The 27,223-nt window shown below is 43.5% G+C and overlaps 2 protein-coding genes across 4 annotated transcripts in view; one reads left to right on the forward strand and one right to left on the reverse strand.

Annotated features, from left to right (window-relative positions):
* Positions 1-794: 794 nt before the first annotated feature.
* On the reverse strand, positions 795-14,968 carry mettl4 (methyltransferase 4, N6-adenosine). 3 transcript variants are annotated; one of them, XM_020494768.2, is made up of 9 exons: positions 14,779-14,968; positions 14,389-14,455; positions 7,932-7,997; positions 7,480-7,840; positions 7,136-7,205; positions 6,845-7,019; positions 6,544-6,650; positions 5,435-5,526; positions 795-1,454 (listed from the first exon to the last, which is right to left on the reverse strand). In XM_020494768.2, the coding sequence occupies exons 1-9, from the start codon at positions 14,841-14,843 to the stop codon at positions 1,246-1,248; spliced, it is 1,212 nt and encodes a 403-aa protein (XP_020350357.1). In that variant the 5' UTR covers positions 14,844-14,968; the 3' UTR covers positions 795-1,245. The 3 variants fall into 3 exon arrangements, 2 of the variants coding, with proteins under 2 accessions (XP_020350357.1, XP_020350356.1); XR_004211718.1 differs by having other exon boundaries at positions 7,685-7,840; positions 14,389-14,968; XM_020494767.2 differs by having other exon boundaries at positions 14,389-14,896.
* A 287-nt stretch (positions 14,969-15,255) lies between these two features.
* The window catches only part of smchd1 (structural maintenance of chromosomes flexible hinge domain containing 1), a 40,200-nt gene continuing 28,232 nt past the window's right edge, over positions 15,256-27,223 (forward strand). Inside the window, exons 1-10 of the mRNA XM_020494766.2 lie at positions 15,256-15,506; positions 15,900-15,975; positions 16,217-16,375; positions 16,608-16,690; positions 16,889-17,022; positions 17,465-17,579; positions 17,666-17,785; positions 17,951-18,117; positions 19,105-19,198; positions 19,546-19,759. Of these exons, the coding sequence (XP_020350355.1) occupies positions 15,297-15,506; positions 15,900-15,975; positions 16,217-16,375; positions 16,608-16,690; positions 16,889-17,022; positions 17,465-17,579; positions 17,666-17,785; positions 17,951-18,117; positions 19,105-19,198; positions 19,546-19,759 (1,372 nt within the window). The 5' untranslated portion in view covers positions 15,256-15,296. The remainder of the gene's footprint in view (positions 15,507-15,899; positions 15,976-16,216; positions 16,376-16,607; positions 16,691-16,888; positions 17,023-17,464; positions 17,580-17,665; positions 17,786-17,950; positions 18,118-19,104; positions 19,199-19,545; positions 19,760-27,223) is intronic.

The raw sequence follows: 27,223 nt of genomic DNA on the forward strand, positions 1-27,223 counted from the left end.
GTGTCCAATACCTGAGTCTACCTCTTTACCCAGACAGGAATACATTACATCTAACCTCTCATTCTGCTGTTTCTCATTCATGTTTTCCTCCTGTCGTGAGAGGAGGGAAAGAAATAGATGGAGGATGAGAAAGGGAGAAAGAAACAAAGAGAACGTGTAATGCGGAAATGATCCTGTTCTGGATTCATTAGTTAGTGATTGCTATGCTGTGTGCTGCAGTGGCTGTAACTCATCCTCATCTGGCTCTGTGACAGTCCCCCAGAGAAACTAAAGGCCCATTAGAGTAGCCCCACCCTGCCCATACCTTATCCAGCCACACAGGGGAGGGGAGGAAGAGAGCCAGGGATGGATGAAGGTGTGAGAGGTGGCAAAAAAAAAAGTTTACGTGTTTTGGCACCTTCCAAACTAGTAGGTAGGGATGGTGTGAGAATGACGTAATCTAACGGTTTATGGCTCAGGTACTGTTATTTGTTTGGTTCCTACATACAAAGAGCAGACTCAGAGGCAGGTGTGGCTCGCAGTGGAGCTGGTGGTCTCTCTCTGTAACCTGGATGACAGCCGCATTGTGCATTCCAAATGGCACCCTATTCCCTATGTAGAGCAGTGCTTTTGACCAGAGCTCTATAAAAAGGGAATAGGGTGCCATTTGGGACACATGAAATAGCCACTGCACTCAGAAAAACACATCAAAAAGGGTACAAGGTAATTCATATCTCTACAATGGGACAGGGCAAATGTCCTCACAAAATCTGAGCATCCTATGGCTGGGTCTAGTCATACAAAATTCAAAACAATAAAGTTTGGTTTCTTTATTCAATTCTTGGATTTAAATGGATAAACATTACCCAACACATTTCAGCACATTATAAAACATGTACGTACACTTTGACAATTATTAAACCAGGCATTGTGCCAGCATAGCTCCATTATCAATGCACAACACACAGTTGTGTATCTGAACCGAACATAGAGCTATAGGTTATTAGCTTCAGCTCAAAACATCAACCTTGATCTGAGCTCCGGAGCGATGCACTTTCATCTCCCCTCCATCGCATCATGGGCTCTGTGATTCACCACCCCCAACATACTACGACCCAGAAACACAAATCAAGAGTCCCAAATGAAAGAAAATAACAGATCAAAGGAGATGGAGAGGGAGAGAGATTTGAGGGGCTCCTTGACTATGAAAACGAATTGGGATTTTGATGTGGAAAGCTTCAACGGTATGCTATTAAACTGTGATGATTAGTCCGGTGTTGGAGGAGGTAGAGAGAAGTGAGGAGAGGACTCTCCATGTAAGGATCCTGTAGCCGTATCTGTGGGCTCCATGGTGTAATAACTGACATGCTGAAACTTGATCACCTCGTTGCCCCAGCTGGTCCATCCTGGCTGCAGGCTTCTGGCAAACAGCTCCAGGCACCGGGCGTCGGCACCCACGTACGGACTTAACACCTCTGTGGAGGGAAACAAAGAAATAGAAGAGGGCACCTAGGGCTGGTCTATTGGTAGTGCTGCTGCCTGCAGACAGCAGGTAACCCACAGGTTATATCCCCAGTTCAGTCACTCAGTTTCTGAACTCTATTCCTCTCCTCTATCTCCCCATCTCACATTCTAATATCTGTCAATAAAGAAGAGGGAGAGGATAGGGAGTTCAAGACATTTTAGAGGTCCTCAGAGGAGATTAGAAATAATAGATTATTCTGATAGAAAGTACAAATCTGAGCAGGATCTGCCTATGGGGGTATTTAGCTGGTGCAGAAGGGGGAGTGGGGGCTTAATGTCTGGCTTGTTAATGAATGCTGGATTCGTGCATGGCGGTGTTCTGGCTGTCCTTGAGCGGGGAACACAATGGTGTTCCAGGAACAGCATTCCTGACCGATAGGGTTCACTTCTTCTCCGCCCCTGCGCTGGTGCTGTCTGCTCGCTCACATGCATGCTCACGCCCCAGTCTCACACTCCACTCACCCTACACTAGGCAGGTTAATGAGCGCCAAAACCCCAGAGAGTCTAAGCCCCCTCCCTCAATCCCCCCCCTAAACCTGCCCAGCCTACACCTCTCTTACAAAACATGTCAGAAAGAAAAAAGTTAGGGGGTGGGGGGGGAGAGAAAGGCCAAACATGAAAAGCTCACAGACTAACACAGAAGAAACACTCTGATCGGTGACTCAGCCCGCAAAGTTTGGAGAGGGAATAAAAAGGTCTAATTATCTAAAAACTCAAGGCAAGAGAGGGGGTGTGAGACTTGCGGCTTGCCTCGCGGCTCAACTTAGCTCTTTGTGATGTTTCTCTTAGTGCTGCTGCCTTGAGTTTAGACCCTGCACATTCGGTGTAAATCCCAAATGGCAACCTATTCCCTATTTAGTGCACTACTTTTCCACCGGGACTCATCAAATGTAGTGCACTAAATAAGCATTCGTGTGCCGTTTGGGTTGTCACACTGATCCTGGGACAGCCAAGTTAAGGGTATTGATGACAGTACTTGTTCTACTGCCCCACCTGATCTCAACCCATTCATTTTGAAAGTGAGGTATTTCAGGGAATTAATACTTTGAGTGAGTGGAGGTTATAAAACCACAAACACTCACAAATAATAAACTGCAGTGTGTGCGGTCCTGTGTGGCTCAGATGGTAAGTGCGTGGCCCTAGCAACGCCAAGGTCAAGGGTTGAAGTCTCACAGGGAACACAAATATTGATTCTCTCACTGTACAGTCGGTTTGGATAAAAGTGTTTGGTAAAAGCAGTTGGAATATGTTCTCAATTGTCATACTTGAGTAAAAGTAAATGCTATAAAACAAATTACTTATATTACGCAAACCAGACGGCACAATTATAATAATTTTTGTATTTACATACAGACGGGCACAGACATAATTTACAAACAGAGTATTTGTGTTTAGGGAGTCTGCCAGATCAGAGGCAGTAGGAATGACAACGCGTTATATTGATAGGTGATTGCTGTCCTGCCTGAGCATTCGAAATGTAACGAGTACTTTTGGGTGTCAGGGAAAATGTATGGAGTAAAAAGTACATATCTTCCTTCAGGAATATAGTAGAGTAAAAGTTTTTTTTTTATATAAATGTAAAATACAGACACCTCCCCCAAAACTACTTAAGTAGTACTTTAAAGTATTGGAACATTTGCACTTTACACCACTGGCTAAAAGTGGTAGAAATACTGTACATATATCACCTTACTCAGCACCTCCAGCTGTGAGTGAGTAAAGTTATTTTCTCTGCCTTTCTCACCACCCCAGGACAGCAGGTAGCCTAGTGGTTAAAGTGTTGGGCCAGTAACTGAAATGTCACTAGATCGAAACCCCCAGCCGGCAAGATTAAGAATCGGTCAATGTGCCCTTGAGCAAGGAACATACCCCTAATTGCTCCAGGGTCGAGTTGGGAAATTGGAAAAAATATAAACATTTCCAATTCACACACACTTCTACATGTGAAATAGAACAAATATAAATCACTCACCAATATCTCAGGTTCTCTGAGTTTAAACAGTAGCACACATCTTTTCACAAGTCAATTAGAATCTCACACACGCTGGCTGGGTGCCATTGAATTGGGCGGGCATGAAGAGGGCACTGCCAATTAGCCGCTTATTACAATACAATGCTGGGAGGAAAATATTCAACTTTAGCTAATTACCAAAGTTTTTTGGAGCCACAATTAAAAGCAAACAGATTATTCACACTCCGAGGAGCATAAACACTTTTTTTCTGCAGTGTCGGCCATCTGGCGAGGATGTGTTTGGATCTCTGAGGTAGAGAGTGAGCGTTGGTGTCCCTCTGTATCCCTACTGCAGCCACACACACACGTCTGATGTCACTAACAGGATCACTGGGGGAGAGGGGGGGTAGAGAGCTATCGGATCACAGAGTCGCTCTCCGCTCCGCCCTCTGTTTAGGACATCCATGCTGTGATGTCATACTGAGGTCAGGGGTAAAGAGTTGGCCACTGCCTCCAGACCTGGCAAATCCAAAACACTTGGGACTACATACACCACTTGTGCTCCAATCCCCTAACAGGGATATTGCCCTGTGGTAACAGTGACTGAGGAAGAGGACTTTGTGTTTTAGAGGGGGGCGGTTTAGAGACTTAGCACTGTGGATATTCACCATTTCAAGCTGTTGCATAAGAATCCACCAGAGGGGGTGTGAGAAAAGGACAGCAGCCCAAATCCTTTTCCCGCCCCTGGGTACTCCAGAGTGAATATTCAGCATTAATGCCCACGTCCGGATGTTCCTTTTTGCCAACGGGTCGATAGAACCTTTCAGGATCAGAAAAGGTCCACTCTATACCTCTTTATCACAGGTTATGTTAATGTGCCGTGGCACCTCTCTGCAGGACCAGCTCCTCTTGACATTTCATCCCAGCAGCACTGCGTTCTACCACGCCCACCACAGCCTCCCTGCTACCCAGAGGGGTTGGAGGGGGATTCGCTGGAAGGCCAGAGACAGGGATGAGAAGGGGATGACGTCACCAAAAAGTGATATCAAAACACACAATTCTGAATGACAGCGGCTCAAATGATGATGGGTTACTTGGCGAGTGTGAAATAGCGTGCTCTTTGAGTTTGACTGTGGACTTATCAATCATGGCTGGGAAAAAAAAAAAAAACTATATCACACTGTTTTGCTGCAACTCTTGCCCATGGCAAAGATACGGTGTGTTCTATTACTTATTATCTGTAACAATGAAAAGACAATGCTGTGAAACAAAGCGCAATTAGAAACTCATAATATATTCTCAACCCAATAGTTACAAAGCACAATGCAGTCATAATGAATTTAAATCTCACAATATCCTGCCACTTTCCCAATCATCTTGTATATTCAGCTGACAGGGCACTGACAAACCTCTTCCTCTTGCTCCCCAAGTAAATAAAACACACATAAAATCGCTTTCCCTGAAGAAGCAGAGAGTTGATGTCAAGCCCCACTCTACATAATCATTGTCTTCAAGGTCTCATCATTGCTTTCTAAACAACATTGTACGGATCAGAGAAAAGGCTTGACTTGTTAACAATCAAAGGCCAATCAGGCCGTACAGCAGCACATTGTGACAAACTGGGGTCACAATTAGCCATTCGGACAGGTTAGAGCACAGACCTTGCAGCTGATGTCCTTCCGTTTAATAGCAAGGCATTGTCTTGTGCTTTTAAAGAGTGAGGGACAGAGAGTGAGTCAGTGAGAACAGAGCACTGACAGTTAGCGAGCCAGGTCAAAACACAGCAATCACGGACACTTACGTCACAGTATTGCCCTCTAGTGGTGAAACTATTCAGTTCAATCATTTCTCCAATTATGAATTTCATTACTGGAACTGTATTCATTCATTCCTACGCACTTGGCTACCACATTACGTTCTTATGACGCTGACATACTTATGACGCTGTTGGTGGAACCAGGACGTGCTGGGAATACTGACCTGAGAGTGAAGGTTTATGGGAGTGTAGGGCCGATGGGACACTGACGATCACACGTTGCTCCTCCATAGGGAGCTCTGTCTTCCTCAGAGAGCTGTAAAGGAGATGGAGAAAGCGCGTCATGTTTTGGAGGAGATCGAACATTCCAGTAATGAAAGAAAATACACAGGAGACTTTTAAAAAAAAGGTCCAATACAGCCATTTTCTTTTTTATCTCAACGTTAAATCATTTCTGGGTAACAATTAAGTACCACAGTGATTGTTTTTAATTAAAATGGTCAAAAATAAACAAAAATAGCTTCTTAGCAAGAGAGCAATATCTCAAAGCAAGAATTTTGCTAAGACTGTCTGGGAATGGTTTTAGTAGAGGGGAAAACTGAAAACTGTTATTGGCAGAGAGGTTCGTAACTCTTTCTTATTGGTCTATTAACTAATTTACCACCTGGTGATGTCACCTGACAGCACTAAACTCAATTCCACCAAAACAGGCAGAAATTTCAGTGGGTCTTTTCAAACAGCTCTTACACGAAAAGGGCATTAACATAATTTTCACAATTTCACCGTATTATTCCAACCTCTGTGTGGAAATACTGCATATTTAAAATCACATTTTTGACTGCACCGGTCCTTTAAGAAATTAATATAAAAACATTTTTTTTAAAGTTTCCACCCGAGTGGCACAGTGGTCTAAGGCACTGATTCGCAGTGCTAGCTGTGCCACTAGAGATTCTGGGTTCGAGTCCAGGCTCTGTCACAGCCGGCCGCGACCGGGAGACCCATGGGGCGGCACACAATTGGCCAGCGTCGTCCGGTTTAGGTGAGGGTTTGGCCGGCAGTGATGTTTTTGTCCCATCGCGTACTAGCGACTCCTGTGGCAGGCAGTGCACGCTGACAAGGTCGCCAGGTGAACGGTGTTTCCTCCAACACATTGGTGTGGCTGGCTTCTGCGTTAAGTGGGCATTGTATCAAGAAGCAGTGCGGCTTGGTTGGGTTTCGGAGGATGCACGGCTCTCGACCTTGTTGCAGCGATGAGACAAGACTAACTACCAATTGGATAACATGAAATTGGGGATAAAAAATACAATGGAATAACATTTTTATTTTGTCACACCTGTGTGAGTGGTGTCCGCACCCACGATATCGACCAAGTACCAACACCTCGTAAGGCTTCTTATGCGGAGAGTCCAGTGGAAACACATATTCCCCGGACCTGGTGACCTAAGGGCGAAAACGTAGACAATACATCAGAGAAAAATGCTTACGTTCATAAAGATCATATAGCTCATTTCAGAAGCAAATTCAACATTAGAGGTCCTAGATGAAACATCACCATTTAGTAATGTCATTTAAACTAAATAGATATATAACAACTATAATGACTTCGATAAATTCTAGGTTCCTTTGTGTTCTACCTTGACCCAGAACCACTCTGCCAGCACCTCCACGCCCCAGTGTGGGTACAGCTCGTCCCTGACGAAGCGCAGGTGGCTGGGCCTGTTGGTCACCCAGGTGACCACCACACAGCCTGTGGAGGCCAGCAGTGGGACAGGGAGCCGTTTGAGCTGGGAGGAGGGCAGAAAGCTATACCTAGAGGTCAGCAGGAGAAATGCACAATATGGTCAAAACAGAATAAGAGGTTCGCAGAGTCATACATTGCAGTGGATGTCACTTGGAATAAAATCACACTGAATAAGAACGCTGACCTGCCACTCCTTTTTACAGACTTGTTTTCCCATGGAGGATCCAGGACAATGAGGTCGAAAAACCTTCCATCTGCAAAATAATAAATTTTCTAAGACAGGGTTTCTCCAAACTAGGTCCTGGACCGAGGACCGAGTTTGGGAAACCTTGTTCTAAGACATTAGGCCTACACAGGCAGAGAGGATCCTTATTTAGTTCACTAAAGCCTTGCCTTCTCTCCACTCGATTCCTCAAAACATTTTTAGAGAGTTTAGGAGATTTATAAAAGACAATGTATTTCTGCACTGACAAAACATAAAATCAGCAAATGCAAGCTCTTTATCATGATCAGGTTTTAAACACTCACAACCAACCAGGGGCTGCATTCTGGCAAAATCAGAGAGCAGGAAGGCACATCGTGGTGGGATAATGTATTTCTCTCCCATCAGCATCACCTCCATGGCAAAGTCCATACAATTCTCTGTGATCCGTGTGAACAGGTCAAGGTGTGTTGTACTACAGCCATCCTCAGACTCAATAAACTGAACTGGGTCCTCTCCATGTTCACTCACTAGAGGGAGCTCTTTAGCCATGTCACACAAGGCTGCCAGGTTGCATTCCTGGGAAGGCAGGGGACCCTCCCGAGCATCGTTGACCTCACTCAGGTACTCACAGGAGAGCCCAGCATCCACTAAGGATTTGGTCCCCTCCAAAATGGCAGACCTGATCTGGTCATAACACAATGATAAGCAGTGGTCAACAATAAAAAGTCTGAGTAATGGTAATGGGTAAAGTAAGTAATGGTGAACATAAGATTACCTTGTGGTGGAAGGCCAGTGAATCAATTTCTCCTTGGTTCAGATCATTGCGTTTTCGTTTTCTTTTCTGTTGGATTTGAATATATCAAAAAGATCTGTGGTTAAAACAAAGGCGTTTCCCAGTGATAGTACCTGGCAAGTTAGCCCCACTCTCCAGACATGTATAGTCAAGCCTAGGTCCAAAAGACTTAACAGCTTCTCCCCCCAAGCCATAAGACTCCGGAACAGCTAATCAAATGGCTATCTGGACTATTTGCATTTGTATGGAGGAGGAGCTGTGATGGTGCTTTGTTGGTGACACTGTCTGATTCATTTAGAATTCAAGGCACACTTAACCAGCATGGCTACCACAGCATTCTGCAGCGATGCGCCATCCCTTCTGGTTTGTGCTTTAACAGGACAATGACAGGACATTGACAATGACCCAACACAACTCCTGGCTGTTAAGGGCTATTTGACCAAGTAAGAGAGTGATGGAGTGCTGCGTCAGATGACCTGGACTCCACAATCACCCAACCTCAATCCAGTTGAGTTGGACTGCAGAGTGAAGGAAAAGCAGCCAACAGATGATCAGCATGTAGGAACTGTTTCAAGACTGTTGGAAAAGCATTCCAGGTGAAGCTGGTTGAGAGAATGCCAAGAGTGTGCAAAGCTGTCATCAAGGCAAAGGGTGGTTACTTTGAAGAATCTAAAATATATTTAGATTTGTTTAACAGTTTTTTGGTTACTACATGATTCCATGTGTTTTCATAGTTTTGATGTCTTCACTATTATTCTACAATGTAGAAATTAGTAAAAAATAACAAAAAACCCTTGAATGAGTAGGTGTGTCCAAACTTTTGACCGGTACCATACATATGACCTCAATTACCTCGGCTAACCTGTGCCCCCCGCACATTGACTCTGTACCAGTATGTACACTGCTCAAAAAAATAAAGGGAACACTTAAACAACACAATGTAACTCCAAGTCAATCACACTTCTGTGAAATCAAACTGTCCACTTAGGAAGCAACACTGATTGACAATAAATTTCACATGCTGTTGTGCAAATGGAATAGACAACAGGTGGAAATTATAGGCATTTAGCAAGACACCCCCTATAAAGGAGTGGTTCTGCAGGTGGGGACAACAGACAACTTCTCAGTTCCTATGCTTCCTGGCTGATGTTTTGGTCACTTTTGAATGCTGGCGGTGCTTTCACTCTAGTGGTAGCATGAGACGGAGTCTACAACCCACACAAGTGGCTCAGGTAGTGCAGCTCATCCAGGATGGCACATCAATGCGAGATGTGGCAAGAAGGTTTGCTGTGTCTGTCAGCGTAAGTGTCCAGAGCATGGAGGCGCTACCAGGAGACAGGCCAATACATCAGGAGACGTGGAGGAGGCCATAGGAGGGCAACAACACAGCAGCAGGACCGCTACCATCGCCTTTGTGCAGGGAGGAGCAGGAGGAGCACTGCCAGAGCCCAGCAAAATGACCTCCAGCATGCCACAAATGTGCATGTGTCTGCTCAAACGGTCAGAAACTCGGTCAGACTCCATGAGGGTGGTATGAGGGCTTACAGTATGGTATGAGGGTATCAGGTGGGGGTTGTGCTTACAGCCCAACACCGTGCAGGACGTTTGGCATTTGCCAGAGAACACCAAGATTGGCAAATTCGCCACTGGCGCCCTGTGCTCTTCACAGATGAAAGCAGGTTCACACTGAGCACGTGACAGACGTGACAGTCTGGAGACGCCGTGGAGAACATTCTGCTGCCTGCAACATCCTCCAGCATGACCGGTTTGGCGGTGGGTCAGTCATGCTGTGGGGTGGAATTTCTTTGGGGGGCCGCACAGCCCTCCATGTGCTCGCCTTTCGACTCTGTCAGTCACCACATTCTTATCAGCAGACTCAACAGCCTCGCAATGACTGCCTCGCCTGGTTCACCAACTACTTCTCAGACAGAGTTCAGTGTGTCAAATCAGAGGGCCTATTGTCCAGGCCTCTGGCAGTCTATGGGGGTGCCACAGGGTTCAATTCTCGGGCCGACTCCTTTCTCGGTATACATCAATGATGTCGCTCTTGCTGTTGGTCATTCTCTCATCCACCTCTACGCAGACGATACCATTCTGTATACTTCTGTCCATTCTTTGGACAATGTGTTAACTAACCTCCAGACAAGCTTCAAAGCCATAAACTCTCCTTCCGTGGCTTCCAACTGCTCTTAAATGCAAGTAAAACTAAATGCATGCTCTTCAACCGATCACTGCCTGCACATGCCCGCCCAGCATCACTACTCTGGAAGATTCTGACTTAGAAAATGTGGACAACTAGAAATACCTAGGTGTCTGGTTAGACTGTAAACTCTCCTTCCAGACTCACATTAAGCATCTCCAATCCAAAATTACATCTAGAATCGGCTTCCTATTTCGCAACAAAGCATCCTTCACTCATGCTGCCAAACATACCCTCGTAAAACGGACTATCCTGTCGATCCTTGACTTCGGCGATGTAATTTACAAAATAGCCTCCAACACTCTACTCAGCAAACTGGATGCAGTCTATTACAGTGCCATCCGTTTTGTCACCAAAGCCCCATATACTACCAACCACTGCGACCTCTATGCTCTCGTTGGCTGACCCTCGCTTCATATTTGTCGCCAAACCCACTGGCTCCAGGTCATCTATAAGTCTTTGCTAGGTAAAGCCCCGCCTTATCTCAGCTCACTGGTCACCATAGCAGCACCCACCCATAGCACGCGCTCCAGCAGGTATATTTCACTGGTCACCCCCACAGCCAATTCCTCCTTTGGCAACCTTTCCTTCCAGTTCTCTGCTGCCAATAACTGGAACGAATAGCAAAAAAAAAAAAATCACTGAAGCTGGAGAACCATATCTCCCTCACTAACTTTAAGTTCCAGCTGTCAGAGGAGCTCACAGATCACTGCACATAGCACATCTGTAAATAGCCCAACCAACTACCTCATCCCCATACTGTTAGTTTATTTATTATTTTGCTGTCCCCAGGCACTTGTGAAGGTGGTAAATGACATTTTAATGGCATCGGACCGAGGCTCTGCATCTGTCCTCGTGCTCCTAGACCTTAGTGCTGCTTTTGATACCATCGATCACCACATTCTTTTGGAGAGATTGGAAACCCAAATTGGTCTACACGGACATGTTCTGGCCTGGTTTAGATCTTATCTGTCGGAAAGATATCAGTTTGTCTCTGTGAATGGTTTGTCCTCTGACAAATCAACTGTACATTTCGGTGTTCCTCAAGGTTCCGTTTTAGGACCACTATTGTTTTCACTGTATATTTTACCTCTTGGGGATGTTATTCGAAAACATAATGTTAACTTTCACTGCTATGCGGATGACACACAGCTGTACATTTCAATGAAACATGGTGAAGCCCCAAAATTGCCCTTGCTAGAAGCATGCGTTTCAGACATAAGGAAGTGGATGGCTGCAAACTTTCTACTTTTAAACTCAGACAAAACAGAGATGCTTGTTCTAGGTCCCAAGAAACAAAGAGATCTTCTGTTGAATCTGACAATTAATCTTAAAATAAAACTGTGAAGGACCTCGGCATTACTCTGGACCCTGATCTCTCTTTTGAAGAACATATCAAGACCATTTCAAGGACAGCTTTTTTCCATCTACGTAACATTGCAAAAATCAGGAACTTTCTGTCCAAAAATTATGCAGAAAAATGTATCCATGCTTTTGTCACTTCTAGGTTAGACTACTGCATTGCTCTACTTTCCGGCTACCCGGATAAAGCACTAAAAAAACTTCAGTTGGTGCTAAATACGGCTGCTAGAATCCTGACTAGAACCAAAAAAATTGATCATATTACTCCAGTGCTAGCCTCTCTACACTGGCTTCCTGTCAAAGCAAGGGCTGATTTCAAGGTTTTACTGCTAACCTACAAAGCATTACATGGGCTTGCTCCTACCTATCTCTGAATTGGTCCTGCCGTACATACCTACACGTATGCTACGGTCACAAGACGCAAGCCTCCTAATTGTCTCTAGAATTTCTAAGCAAACAGCTGGAGGCAGGGCTTTCTCCTATAGAGCTCCATTTTTATGGAACGGTCTGCCTACCCATGTCAGAGACGCAAACTCGGTCTCAACCTTTAAGTCTTTACTGAAGACTCATCTCTTCAGTGGGTCATATGATTGAGTGTAGTCTGGCCCAGGAGTGGGAAGGTGAACGGAAAGGCTCTGGAGCAACGAACCGCCCTTGCTGTCTCTGCCTGGCCGGTTCCCCTCTTTCCACTGGGATTCTCTGCCTCTAACCCTATTACAGGGGCTGAGTCACTGGCTTACTGGTGCTCTTACATGCCGTCCCTAGGAGGGGTGTGTCACTTGAGTGGGTTGAGTCACTGACGTGATCTTCCTGTCTGGGTTGCCCCCACCCCCTTGGGTTGTGTCGTGGCGGAGATCTTTGTGGGCTATACTCGGCCCTGTCTCAGGATGGTAAGTTGGTGGTTGAAGATATCCCTCTAGTGGTGTGGGGGCTGTGCTTTGGCAAAGTGGGTGGGGTTATATCCTTCCTGTTTGGCCCTGTCCGGGGGTGTCCTCGGATGGGTCCACAGTGTCTCCTGACCCCTCCTGTCTCAGCCTCCAGTATTTATGCTGCAGTAGTTTATGTGTCGGGGGGCTGGGGTCAGTTTGTTATATCTGGAGTACTTCTCCTGTCCTATTCAGTGTCCTGTGTGAATCTAAGTGTGCGTTCTCTAATTCTCTCCTTCTCTCTTTCTTTCTCTCTCTCGGAGGACCTGAGCCCTACGACCATGCCTAAGGATTACCTGACATGATGACTTCTTGCTGTCCCCAGTCCACCTGGCCGTGCTGCTGCTCCAGTTTCAACTGACCTGAGCCCTGGGACCATGACCCAGGACTACCTGACATGATGACTCCTTGCTGTCCCCAGTCCATCTGACCGTGCTGCTGCTCCAGTTTCAACTGTTCTGCCTTATTATTATTATTATACGACCATGCTGGTCATTTAAGAACATTTGAACATCTTGGCCATGTTCTGTTATAATCTCCACCCGGCACAGCCAGAAGAGGACTGGCCACCCCACATAGCCTGGTTCCTCTCTAGGTTTCTTCCTAGGTTTTGGCCTTTCTAGGGAGTTTTTCCTAGCCACCGTGCTTCTACACCTGCATTGCTTGCTGTTTGGGGTTTTAGGCTGGGTTTCTGTACAGCACTGTACAGCTGAGATATCAGCTGATGTACGAAGGGCTATATAAATACATTTTATTTTTTTCTAAAAAATGTTGTTGCTCATTTGCACCCCAGTATCTCTACTTGCACATTCATCTTCTACACATCTATCGCTCCAGAGTTTAATTGCTAAATCGTAATTATTTCGCCACTATGGCCTATTTATTGGCAGCCAGTGAAAAATGCACACACACCACACACACAGAACATAACTTAGAAATGCCTCATGAGCTTAGTTCAACTGTCACACTCCATTAGAACAGAAAATATAAGCTTGTTTTTCTCCAATGTTTGTAAACATTGTAAACATAAACAAACACTGTATAGCCTCATAACACCATGTTAAAACAATACTGTTGATACCATGGATGGTCAGTCCTTGCATCCATAGCACTGTCTATTAATCTGAGAGTGGTTACATTTCTCCAGGCCCATCCCTCAGCTTTTTACCAAAACAATGGCGGGGTCATCTTTTGGTTATTGTTTCATCTGTGGATTTACTCTTTAAACAGCTGAATTATCAAGATACCAATGTTTCACCAACATAAAGTTAACAGGCCTATATACCAGCATTTGACATTCATTTAAAAAAAAATGTAGATAGCACTTTTCAGTAGTGCTCAAAGCATGCCATTCCATGAGCACAGCATTTATTTTTCAACTCGAATCAATGAGCCCAATCAGCCTAATCATGACAACAAAATCATAAACAACAGAGTAGAGCTGGATAATACATCCTTAGTTTTGGGGTTATGCTCAGGTAAAATAATTTGGTTAATCTATACTTCAATTTTTCCCAGTCCTATTCTTTAAAATGAAGGGGTATAACATTTATTGGAATAACTGGAATTCTGATAGACTAATATCTTTATATTAAAAAGCAGTCTATGTAGTAGCAAGCAATGGGTTAGAAGAAGCCTACATAACCAACCCATAAAGTAAAACGTAACATACATATATGGCCAGCTATGTAAACTTTAACATTGATTTATCCTGCAATAGATGTGGTTAAATTGGGAACATGTATACGTGTCTTGCTCTAATGCCTCTAAAGGGGAATGTAATCTAAAAGTAACTGGATGTAATCAGATTACGTTACCGAGTTCGGGTAATCTAAAAGTTACGTTACTGATTACTATTTGGACAGGTAACTAGTAACGGATTATATTTATTAAGTAACCTACCTGACCTGGCGTACATACCACCCCCCCCCCCCCCCCCCGCTCAATTTACCTTTGATGGTTTACAATCCACTGTAGTTTTATTCTCACTCCTCCGTAGTGCTGCGTCCGAGACGGTACTGTCGTTTGTGGTCACAGTACAACTTGATTTAACACTAACGTGAGACTTTAAAATCTGAAAACACTCATGTTTAAAACAACATTTAAAATGCGACTTCCCACTGGCTGCTTTCCTCTCCGAAGTAACGTTACATAGTTGGACACCCTTGTCGACAAGTGAACAAGCATCCAACAGCCACCCGTTGGCATTTCTAAACACAATCGACATAGCCAATCTGGTTGGCAAACTACTCTCTCCTAACTCTCTCTTTGATATCTTTACATGCCGTGAGTGTCCATAAGCGTACCTTGTGGAGGTGACTAGCTTGCTAACGTTACTTACACATTTCGTTTCCTTGCTGGGTTTCCTACTTTCTCTACTTGGACATTATTGCCGTGCGCCGCCATGATGCTTGCCTATCGTCACGTGCATTCGCCAAACCTGTGGCATATTCAATACGTCGATTCTGTTGTAAAACCTTTCTTTAAACGGAACGAAAACGGGAGGGACAACCCAGGGGCAGACACCCCGGGTGCAGATTTCGTTTACTTCCGTTTGGTTCCTCGTAACAGACCAAACGTTTTGCAACGGAATTCAACCAATGAATACACCCAGCGCGTTTCCACATCCACAAAGTCGAAATTGGCTATATCCTAAAGAAATAATGAAAACAAAAATAGATTTTTGGTGTAAATTGAATTTTATAGTTATGCATAATGTTAGCAGTTTGGTTAGGGTTAAATGTGAAAATATATTTTCGAAATAGGCGGGGTTTAGGATTTTGCGGCAACTAGTGACCCACGCGATAGATGCGCAGTACATTGCGCATACTCACGACTTCTTTCACCTGAAGAAGAAACATGGCAGAGTCGGAAGGTTTGACAACGTCTGCTGTTGCCAATAGCAATAGAACACACATTTCACAGAGTAAAAATGGAGTTAACGGGTCAGATAAACCACATAAACGTGTGGTAATATTCGACTGTCGTCCGGAAAGACACGACGCAATGGAGAGAGTTCTGGACATAAATGGCTTGGACTTCAACGACTTCCTTCAAGTTGTATCGAAGGTACAGTAGCTAGGTAGCTAGCTAAAGTCGTTAGTTATCCAGAGATATGTTAGCCAGACAGCTGCCTGCTTGATTGCAAATTTGCAACAGCTGGCTCTTGAAAATGAATGAGTTCCCACGATTATTGACATTTAACTAGCAGCTCATTCAATAGCTTGGCTAGGTGGCGGATCATGGGAAGTGCATTGATCCAAAAATATTCATTTCAATAGTAATTTGCCAATTTAATGTTTTAATGAAATTGTTAATAGCTTGCTAGCACGTGTTATATGCAAGTGTTATAAGCAAGTGTTATAAACAAGTTGTCAATACAATATCTAAACCATTCACCAAATTATCAAAACTTGTATATCTAACTCAGCAGATATGACAACTATTTTCCATGTGCCTTAGGAATTTGCCATTCCTTCCAACGAAACGTTTGTCTTGACAACAACGGACAGAAAAGGAATAGATTTTGACAGATATGGTAAGTGACATTCCAGTCAGGGCTACCAGGTGTAGTGCTAGAAAGAAATGCCAAAGTGAAATGCCAGTCATCAACTTTTTAATTAATAATTTAAAATAATAGGCACGTTACTTGGATCAATCAGTGAAAATGTTTTTGGTATACTAATAGTCAGGCATTGGGTCACAAATAAGCCTTTTATACAAGGGGAATAAGAGGTGAGTGACAATACGTTATGTTGTTGATATGTCATCTCTTTCAGAGAATCTTCAACAAGGAAACACTCTCCACCTGTTGCAGACCGAGGACCAGATCCTGCCCGTGGCAACTAAGGAACACATTGTGTTTCTCCCTCACTATGACACACTGGTCCAGAGTGGCATGTATGAGTACTACGCTAGTGAGGGCCAGAATTCTTTACGTGAGTGCCTCTGAAATACTGTACCTTCTCCAGCCCAAACCAACAATATTACAGTCCTGTGTGTATTCATTAGCCGTGTTCACACTGAATGAAATGTCTATGCTCAGCACTTACGACCAATTTTCCACTCTGTGACGCTTTGAAGTTACTGGCCCGGGTTGATTTTGTTCCAGAAGAAGCTGTGTTAAAAGGCCTATAGTTAATTAAAGCCTTGCCCCCCCCCCCCCAACAGCGTATGCCTTTGCAGAACTAATCGACAATGCACTGTCAGCTACATCGCGCAACACAGGAGTGAGGACCATAGACATCCGATTGGTGAGATACTACTGTGGATAAAAAAATAAATTTTTACTCTCCCTATTTTTCTAACAATTGTAAACCTCATATGGTCTTGAATGAATGTGATGCATAAGTATTGTGGTGTTTTCAGATAAAGGTCAGTGTTCTGCACCCCTACAGTATTGATGGAATGGGACACAGAGGTAGTTGATTGTTTCTCATCTCTTCCCCCAGCTGTTTGATGAGTCCTTGGGGAAACATGCAGTGGTTATCATGGACAATGGCTGTGGAATGACCTCCAAACAGCTTAATAACTGGGCTGTGTACAGGCTCTCCAAATTCAGCAGGGAAAGCGGCACGTTTTCAAGGTTGGTTTAGCAAGAGTAGGGCCAGGAGTTTTTCCACATCACTCGATCTGACCTGTTCAGGTGTCTCGATCAGACAATGCAGTCAGACCCATCTCCCGAGTGGGGCAGAGGTCTAAGGCACTGCATCTCAGTGCTAGAGACATCACGACAGACCCTGGTTCGATCCTGGGCTGTATCGCAACCGGCCGTGATCAGGAGTCCCCTAGAGCGGCGAACAATTGGCCCAGCTTCTTCTGGGTTCGGGGAGGGTTTGGCCGGGGTAGGCCGTCATTGTAAAATAAGAATTTGTTCTTAACTGACTTGCTAAGTTACATTTTTTTAAATGACTCACAGTAAATGTATATTAAAATGCACTTTCCAAATAATTAAGTATACACTTGAAGTTCGTTTTTGGTGCTTTCCATGTATCTATCGTCAGTGATTATCCTGTTTGTCTCACTAGTGATCATGCAGGGTATGTTCGCCCTGATCCAGTCGCTCGCAGTCTCAACAGTGATATATCATATTTTGGAGTAGGAGGGAAACAAGCAGTGTTCTACATTGGACAGTCAACCAGGGTAAATGTTCCTCTGTGTTCTACCATATTCCCCTAATGGACTGTGATGCGCTACTATATGACTTGATATCTCTGTCTTTGTTAAAGATGATCACCAAACCAGCGGGCTCCCCAGATGTCCATGAACTCATCATTTCAAAAGAAGAATTTGAGAGGAAGGAGCGGAACAAGGAAGATATTTACAGTGGTTTCATCAGAAACCGGAAGGTAAGGGATTACTCCCAGATCACTCAAAATGTTGATGTGATCTCCGAAAGGCGTCCTCAATCCGTCCATTTTGGAACTTTCAGTATCGGTGGCAAACTGCTATAACCTTCCCTCAGTGGCCATCATCTATTTAATGAAAGCCATGTTCAATTCTCCACCCCACAGATGGCTGACTCGTCCCACGTGAGAGACGATGAGGAGCGCTTCCTCCATGGGCTGATCGCTGAGGAGGTGGGAAAGGACAGCTTCACGGCCGTGGTGGTTACGGGAGTCCAGCCTGAACATGTCACCTTCCTCAAGCAGGACTTCCACCTGTGGACCAGAGAACTGGCGTGAGTCTGCTCACCCATCTGACGATCCCAATATTATTTAATTGAGAAGGTATAAGGGCATTCCATAGAGACAGCGTGTGAGAAGTCGTGGTCCAATGACTGTACCTGCTAGCAGCATGTGTCCAGTGTCCGAAGCTACATCATAATAGTCGGTAGATGGCTCCATTTGGATAATCACTGTTTGCGTCGCCAAACAATGAACAAGAAACTATTAAAATCCAGTTTTTCGATTTCCCCCTCCCCAAATCAACACCAAACATGGATTCTGTTATTTTCTGTTCCATACCTGTTTGTCTTGTTAATCAGCCTCGCAATATGGGCACCATGCTGCCCCAGACTGGAAGTACAGGAAATGTGTGCATGCAAAGACAGAAAAAAAACAATTGGGATCCATATTAGATGTTGCTTTGGTAGCATCTAAAAACTGGATTTAATAGTTCACTGCTCAGCGACACAAAGGGCGACTCCAATATACCGATTTATGGATGAAGCTTCAGACGCGTGACAAATGTTGCTAGCAGGTATAGACATTGGACCATGATTTCTCACACGTTGTCTCAGGTATGAAACACAGACCAGTGTAGACACAAAGTGAGAACCCAACATAGAATCCATGTTTGGTGTTGATTTGGGGAGGGGGAATCTGAACTGGATTTTAATAGTTTCTTGTTCACTGCTCGGCGACGCAAACAGTGATTCTCCAATTGGAGCCATCTACCGACTATTATGGGTGTAGCTTCGGACACGGGACACATGCTGCTAGCAGGTACAGTCATTGGACCATAGCTTATCTCACACGCTTTCATTATGGAACGCCCTTAGACCATGTCTCATTAATTATAGGTATAGTATTGGGATACCGCCTGCCCTGCACCGTCCCAAATACCCACCACCACCTTTCAATCCAATTGGTTGTTGTCCTCTTTTGATTTTATTCTTTGATATCCATTAACAAATTATTGAAATTACAATCTGCTTTGTTTTCAGCCACTTGTATCACTACTACATTCACGGCCTAAATGGGAATGACATGAAAGCCTCCTACCGAAACTCTGATTGTGTTTCCAACATTGACATTCAGGTAAGATTGTCATTGTATTTAAATAACCATGTAATTATGTTATTTTATGGTAGTGCTACAGACAATAATCATCCAAGAGCATTTATTCAATCTTTTGAAGATGTATGTTTTATAACTCTATTTTATTTTACCTTTATTTAACTAGGCAAGTCAGTTAAGAACAAATTCTTATTTTCAATGACGGCCTAGGAACAGTGGGTTAACTGGGCAGAACGACAGATTTGTACCTTGTCAGCTCGGGGATTTGAACTTGAAACCTTTCGGTTACTAGTCCAACTCTCTAACCACTAGGCTACCCTGCCGCCTCTAATTTTGTGGTACTATATTGATATTTATCTACTGTTCAGATCTCTCTGCTGGAGAAGTTCCCCAAGATCCCTCGCATGGTGAACCTCAGAGAGATCGACAACGACATGCAGACGCTCTACATCAACACGTCGGCTGACACATTCGAGTTCAAGGCCTGCACAGACGTTGACGGAATAGTGGAGGGGGTCCTGAGGTACCACCCCTTCCTCTATGACAGGGAGACCTACCCCGAAGACCCCTATGCCATACCAGGTAACCTAGGCTGTACCCCAAATGGTACCCTATTCCCTACATAGTGCACTCATTTTCACCAGAACCTAATAGGCATTGACTGCTATCTGTAGAGGGTTGCTGTCAGATGTTTGGACACATTGGTCACGGTCAAGTTTTTAAATTGCAGTAGTTCACAGTTAAGCTTTTAAAGTCTTGTGAAAATCTCATTTTTAAAAGCTCATACCTGAAGAATGTTGTTGACTCGTCCTTTACTAGTTGTGGCCAAAGCATAAATTCGAGAACCCACTCAGTAAAATTAAAGTAGCTTGGAATTTCTTGACATTTTATTCAACTAGGCAAGTCAGTTAAGAAGACATTCATATTTACAATGACAGACGACAAAAAGGCAAAAGAACTCCTGCGGGGAAGGGGGCTGGGATTAAAAAGATTTAAAAAAAAAAAACATAAAATGTCACGAGTGACATCATTCTCCAGTGGGGAAAGGAGACTAAAGGAGACACAGGCTCAGGAGGGCGCACAAACTAGGTAGCAAGCCAATCGATCCATAGTTTGTTAGTTGCTGTATAGGCTTTGTCCTCTTTCCTATCTCGCCAGTCACTTCTATTTCAAACTACATAGAACAGAAATAGAAACGCAACACTTTCAATGATTTGACTGAGTTACAGTTCATGTAAGGAAATCAGTCAATTAAAATAAATTCATTAGGCCCTAATCTATGGATTTCACATCACTTGGCTCGGAGTAATTAAAACTCGTTTTTCAACCACTCCACAAATTTCTTGTTAACAAACTATAGTTTGGCAACTCGGTTAGGACATCTACTTTGTGCATGACACACGTAATTTTTCCAACAATTGTTAACAGACAGATTATTTCACTTATTCACTGTATCACAATTCCAGTGGGTTAGAAGTTTACATACACTAAGTTGACTGTGCCTTTAAACAGCTTGGAAAATGCCTGAAAATGATGTCATGGCTTTAGAAGCTTCTGAAAGGCTAATTGACATCATTTGAGTCAATTGGAGGTGTACCTGTGGATGTATTTCAAGGCCTACCTTCACACTCAGTGCCTCTTTGCTTGACATCATGGGAAAATCAAAAGAAATCAGCCAAGACCTCAGAAAAAAAATTGTAGACCTCCACAAGTCTGGTTCATCCTTGGGAGTAATTTCCAAATGCTTGAAGGTACCACGTTCATCTGCACAAACAATAGTACGCAAGTATAAACACCATGGGACCACGCAGCCGTCATACCACTCAGGAAGTAGACGCGTTCTGTCTCCTAGAGATGAATAAAATCAATACCTGAACAACAGCAAAGGACCTTGTGAAGATGCTGGAGGACACAGGTACAAAAGTATCTACAGTAAAATGAGTCCTATATAAACAACCTGAAAGGCCGCTCAGCAAGGAAGAAGCCACTGCTCCAAAACCGCCATTAAAAAAAGACAGACTATGGTTTGCAACTGCACATGGGGACTTTTTGGGGAACTGTCCTCTGGTCTGATTAAATAAAAATAGAACTGTTGTTTGGAGGATAAGGGGGGATGCTTGCAAGCTGAAGAAAACCATCCCAACCATGAAGCACAGGGGTGGCAGCATCATGTTGTGGGGGTGCTTTGCTGCAGGAGGGACTGGTGCACTTCACCAAATAGATGGCTTCATGAGAAAGGAAAATTATGTGGATGTATTGAAACGTTTCAAGACATCAGTCAGGAATTTAAAGCTTGGTCACAAATGGCTCTTTCAAATGGACAATGACCCCCAAGCATACTTCCAAAGTTGTGGCAAAATGGCTTAAGGACAACAAAGTCAAGGTATTGGCGTGGCCATCACAAAGCCTTGACCTCAATCCTATAGAAAATGTGTGGGCAGAACTGAAAAGGCGTGTGCGAGCATGGAGGCCTACAAACCTGACTCAGTTACACCAGCTCTGTCAGGAGGAATGGGCCAAAATTCACCCAACTTATTGTGGGAAGCTTGTGGAAGGCTACACACAACATTTGGCTCATGTTAAACAATTTAAAGGCAATGCTACCAATTACTAATTGAGTGTACAGTCGTGGCCAAAAGTTTTGAGAATGACAAATCATTTTCACAGTCTGCTGCCTCAGTTTGTATGATGGCAATTTGCATATACTCCAGAATGTTATGAAAAGTGATCAGATGAATTACAATTAATTGCCAAGTCCCTCTTTGCCATGCAAATGAACTGAATCCCCCAAAAACATTTCCACTGCATTACAGCCTTGCCACAAAAGGACCAGCTGACATGTCAGTGATTCTCTCATTAACACGTGTGAGTGTTGACGAGGACAAGGCTGGAGATCACTCTGTCATGCTGATTGAGTTCTAATAACAGACTGGAAGCTTCAAAAGGAGGGTGGTGCTTGGAATCACTGTTCTTCCTCTGTCAACCATGGTTACCTGCAAGGAAACTCATACCGTCATCATTGCTTTGTACAAAAAGGGCTTCACATGCAAGCATATTGCTGCCAGTAAGATTGCACCTAAATCAACCATTTATCAAATCATCAAGAACTTCAAGGAGAGCGGTTCAATTGTTGTGAAGAAGGCATCAGGGCGCCCTAGATAGTCCAGCAAGCGCCAGGACTCTCTCCTAATGTTGATTCAGCTGCGGGATCGGGGCACCACCAGTACAGAGCTTGCTCAGGAATGGCAGCAGGCAGGTGTGAGTGCATCTGCACGCACAGTGAGGCAAAGACTTTTGGAGGATGGCCTGATGTCAAGAAGGGCAGCAAAGAAGCCACTTCTGTCCAGGAAGAACATCAGGGACAGACTGCTATTCTGCAAAAGGTACAGGGATTGGACTGCTGAAGACGGAGGTAAAGTCATTTTCTCTGAATCCGCTTTCCGATTTTTTTGAGGCATCTGTAAAAAAGCTTGTCCGGAGAAGACAAGGTGAGCGCTACCATCAGTCCTGTGTCATGCCAAAAGTAATGCATCCTGAGACCATTCATGTGTGGGGTTGCTTCTCAGCCAAGGGAGTGGGCTCACTCAAAATTTTGCCTAAGAACACAGCCATGAATAAAGAATGGTACCAACACATCCTCAGAGAGCAACTTCTCCCAACCATCCAGGAACAGTTTGGTGACGAACAATGCCTTTTCCAGCATGATGGAGCACCTTGCCATAAGACAAAAGTGATAACTAAGAGGCTCTGGGAACAAAACATCAGTATTTGGGTCCATGGCCACGAAACTCCCCAGACCTTAATCCCATTGAGAACTTGTGGTCAATCTTCAAGAGGCGGGTGGAGAAACAAAACCCCACAAATTCTGACAAACTCCAAGCATTGATTATGCAAGAATGGGCTGCCATCAGTCAGGATGTGGCCCAGAAATTAATTGACAGCATGCAAGGGCGGATTGCAGAGTTCTTGAAAAAGAAGGTTCAACACTGCAAATATTGACTCTTTGCATCAACTTCATGTAATTGTCAATGAAAGCCTTTGACACTTGTGAAATGCTTGTAAGTATACTTCAGTATTCCATAGTAACATCTGACAAAAATATCTAAAGGCACTGAAGCAGCAAACTTTGTGGAAATTAATACTCAAACATTTTGTCCACGATGTAAACTTCTGACCTACTGGGAATGTGATGAAAAAAATAAAAGCTGAAATAAATAATTTTCTCTACTATTATTCAGACATTTCACATTTTAAAAATAGTGGTGATCCTAACTGACCTAGTAAAAATTACCCATCAGGAATTGTGAAACGGAGTTTGAATGTATTTGGCTAAGGTGTATGTAAACTTCCAACTTCAACTGTATGCATCTGTTGGTCACAAAAAAAAGTAGGGCCGTGGATTAAAAAAACATAATAAATACTCGGTATCTGGTGTGACACCCATTTGCCTCATGCAGTTCTACGCATCTCCTTGACATAGACTTGATCAGGTTGATTGTGGCCTGCTGAATATTAGCTCAATCCTCTTCAATGGCTGTGTAAAGTTGCTGGATATTGGCGGGAACTGGAGCATGCTGTTGTATACGTCGATCCAGAGTATCCCAACCATGCTCAATGAGTGGTGACATGTCTGATGAGTATGCAGGCCATGAAGTGACTGGGACATTAAAATCAAATTGTATTAGTCACATGTGCTGAATATGACCAGTGTAGACCTTACAGTGAAATGCTTATTTATGACCCCCTAACCAACAGTGTAGCTTAAAAAATATATAAAAATATGTATGTGATAAAAGTAACAAGTAATTAAAGAGCAGCAGAAAAACATATAACAATATGTACAGAGTTAATGTGAAGGGGAACCAGTTAGTTGAGGTAGTATGTACATGTAGGGAGAGTTAATTAAAGTATGCATAGATAAAAGTGGCAGTGGTGAGGGGAGGGGGCAATGCAAATAGTCTGGGTAGCTGTTTGACTAGATTTTCACGCGTCTAATGGCTTGGGGGTAGAAGCTGTTTAGAAACCTCTTTGACCTAGACTTTGCGCTCTGGTACTGCTTGCCGTGCGCAAGCAGGGAGAACAGTCCATGACTAGGGTGGCTTGAGTCTTAGACAATTCTTAGGGCCTTCCTCTGACACCGCCTGGTATAGAGGACCTGGATGTCAGAACTTGGCCCCAGTGACGTACTTGGCCGTTCTCACTACCCTCTGTTAGAGGTCGACCGATTATGATTTTTCAACGCCGATACTGATTATTGGAGGACCAAAAAAAGCCGATACCGATCAATCAGCTTTTTTTTAATTTTTTTAATTTTTTTATTTTTTCATTTATTTTTTAATAATGACAATTACAACAATACTGAATGAACACTTATTTTAACTTAATATAATACATCAATAAAATTAATTTCGCCTCAAGTAAATAATGAAACATGTTCAATTTGGTTTAAATAATGCAAAAACAAAGTTTTGGAGAAGAAAGTAAAAGTGCAATATGTGCCATGTAAGAAAGCTAACGTTTAAGTTCCTTGCTCGGAACATGAGAACATATGGTGGTTATATAAGCTGGTGGTTCCTTTTGACATGAGTCTTCAATATTCCCAGGTAAGAAGTTTTATGTTGTGGTTATTATCGGACTATTTCCCTCCATACCATTTGTATTTCATTAACCTTTGACTATTGGATGTTCTTATAGGCACTTTAGTATGTGTAACAGTATAGCTTCCATCCACTATGTTAATATGTTGATGTGGTTACCAAGCAACTTGAAGCTCACAACCTGCTCCACTGCAGCCCTGTTGATGAGAATGGGGGTGTGCTCGGTCTTGCTTGTCTTGATCACTTTGAGGGAGAGGTTGTTGTCCTGGTACCACACGGCCAGGTGTCTGACTTCATCCCTATAGGCCGTCTCGTTGTTGTCGGTGATCAGGCCTACCACTGTTGTGTCATCAGCAAATTTAATTTAATGATGGTGTTGGAGTTGTGCCTGGCCGTGTAGTCATGAGTGAACAGGGAGTACTCATGACTGCACGGCCAGGCACAACTCCAACACCATCATTAAATAATCAGCTTCCAGGAATTGTGTACATATCCTTGCGACATGGGGCTGTGCATTATCATGCTGAAACATGAGGTGATGGCGGAGGATGAATGGCCAGAAAATGGGCTTCAGGATCTTGTCACAGTATCTGTGCATTCAAATTGCCATAGATAAAATGCAATTATGTTCATTGTCCGTTGCTTATGCCTGCCCATACCTAAACCCCACCGCCATCATGGGGCACTCTGTTCATATCGTTTACCTCTGCAAACCGATTGCCCACATGACGCCATGCACGCTGCCCGGTACAATCTTTAAACTGGGATTCATCTGTGAAGAGCACACTTCTCCAGCGTGCCATTGGCCATCGAAGGTGAGCATTTTCCCACTGAAGTCTGTTACGATGCCGAACTACAGTCAGTTCAAGACCCTGGTGAGGATAACAAGCAAGCAGATGAGCTTCCCAGAGATGGCTTATGACAGTTTGTGCAGAATGGGATGGCATGATTACATGTGATCTGCAGTTGTGTGCCCGTTTGGACGTACTGCCAAATTATCTTAGAGTAGAGAAATTAATGTTAAATTCTCTGGCAACAGCTCTGGTGGACATTCCTTCTGTCAGCATGCCGATTGCATGCTCCCTCAACTTGAAATATCTGTAGCATTGTCTTATGTGACAATTGCAAATTTTTATTGGTCTTTTATTGTCCCCACACAAGGTGCACCTGTGTAATGGTCATGTTTAATCAACTTGTTGATATGCCACACCTGTCAGTTTGATGGATTGTCTTGACAAAGGAGAAATGCTCACCAACAGGGATGTAAACAAATTTGTGCACAACATTTGAGAGAAATAAATGTATGGAAAATTTCTGCTATCTTTTATTTCAGCTCATGAACATGGGACCAACACTTTACATGTTGCGTTTGTATTTTTTGTTCAGTGTATGTGGTTTGTAAGAATTGGCCTGTTGTCTGTTTTTAGAAGCAGTAGTGAAGCTAGAATGCTAACGTTAGCTTAGAAATCAAGCCAAATCAGATCCTCCATACAACCAACTCGCCATTCCCTTCGATTTTAAATCCTGTGGAAACCGAGGTAGCTGTAGTTGACTCCTATATGTAGCAACAGGTGGTTGGCCTGCTTAGCTCCTAGCAATAATTTGTTAGATAGCAGTCTGCATTAGTTGGAGTAGTGCCCTAATAGTTCCGTCATGTTAACAAATCCTGATTCAATCCATACTATACAGTAAGTAGCCGTTCGATATTGGCATATAAAAAAACGCAAGACTGCTAGGCAGTCTGTGCATCCCTACCCCACCTGGAGTTGGTCGATAATTTGAATTTCCAAGTGTATGCGTGTCTCATTGACTGAGCTGGCAAATTTAGCTTTTTTGGGCGGTATTCGCCCCAACCACTGTTTATACTCAGGCCAAGCTGGGGCATAGAGAAGCTGCTTTTTAACATCCTTAATTATACTTTTTTGGAAGGACATGTATCAAATTAATATTGTCATACATTTTAGGTAATTATTTAATATCTTTAACACTTGCCAGATACTTTAAATCACAGTAGGCCCTGTAAGATAAGTCAGGTGTTCCCATACTAACCATGTGAATAAAAAAATAAATAAACAGCCAATGTTTACTTATTTGGGACTATGACAGTCAATTGAAAATCTTTCAAACATAATTTAAGATTTGTTTTCTCAACTCACCATCACATACTTTTAACGTGGGGCTATGACAGTCCATTGCAAATTAGTCTGACGTAATGTATCTTATCTCAACACCACTAATGAGATGGGTGTGCTTGATGCATGTCGCGTCAGAGCTTCTCAAATTCGGCGGGCGTGGTCGACAATGCACAATTCATCTGTCACATCAACCTGGATCGATATTTGGTTTTAATGCAGACGAGAGCACTGAATCCAGCTTCACACAGATATAAGCTGGTGACGGGTACCTTGAGTTTTATGGTGCTTTCAAGATAAGTGGGAACTCTGAAAAA

This window comes from Oncorhynchus kisutch, linkage group LG11 (genome assembly GCF_002021735.2).
Source record: "Oncorhynchus kisutch isolate 150728-3 linkage group LG11, Okis_V2, whole genome shotgun sequence".
In the NCBI taxonomy this organism is placed as follows: Eukaryota; Metazoa; Chordata; class Actinopteri; order Salmoniformes; family Salmonidae; genus Oncorhynchus; species Oncorhynchus kisutch.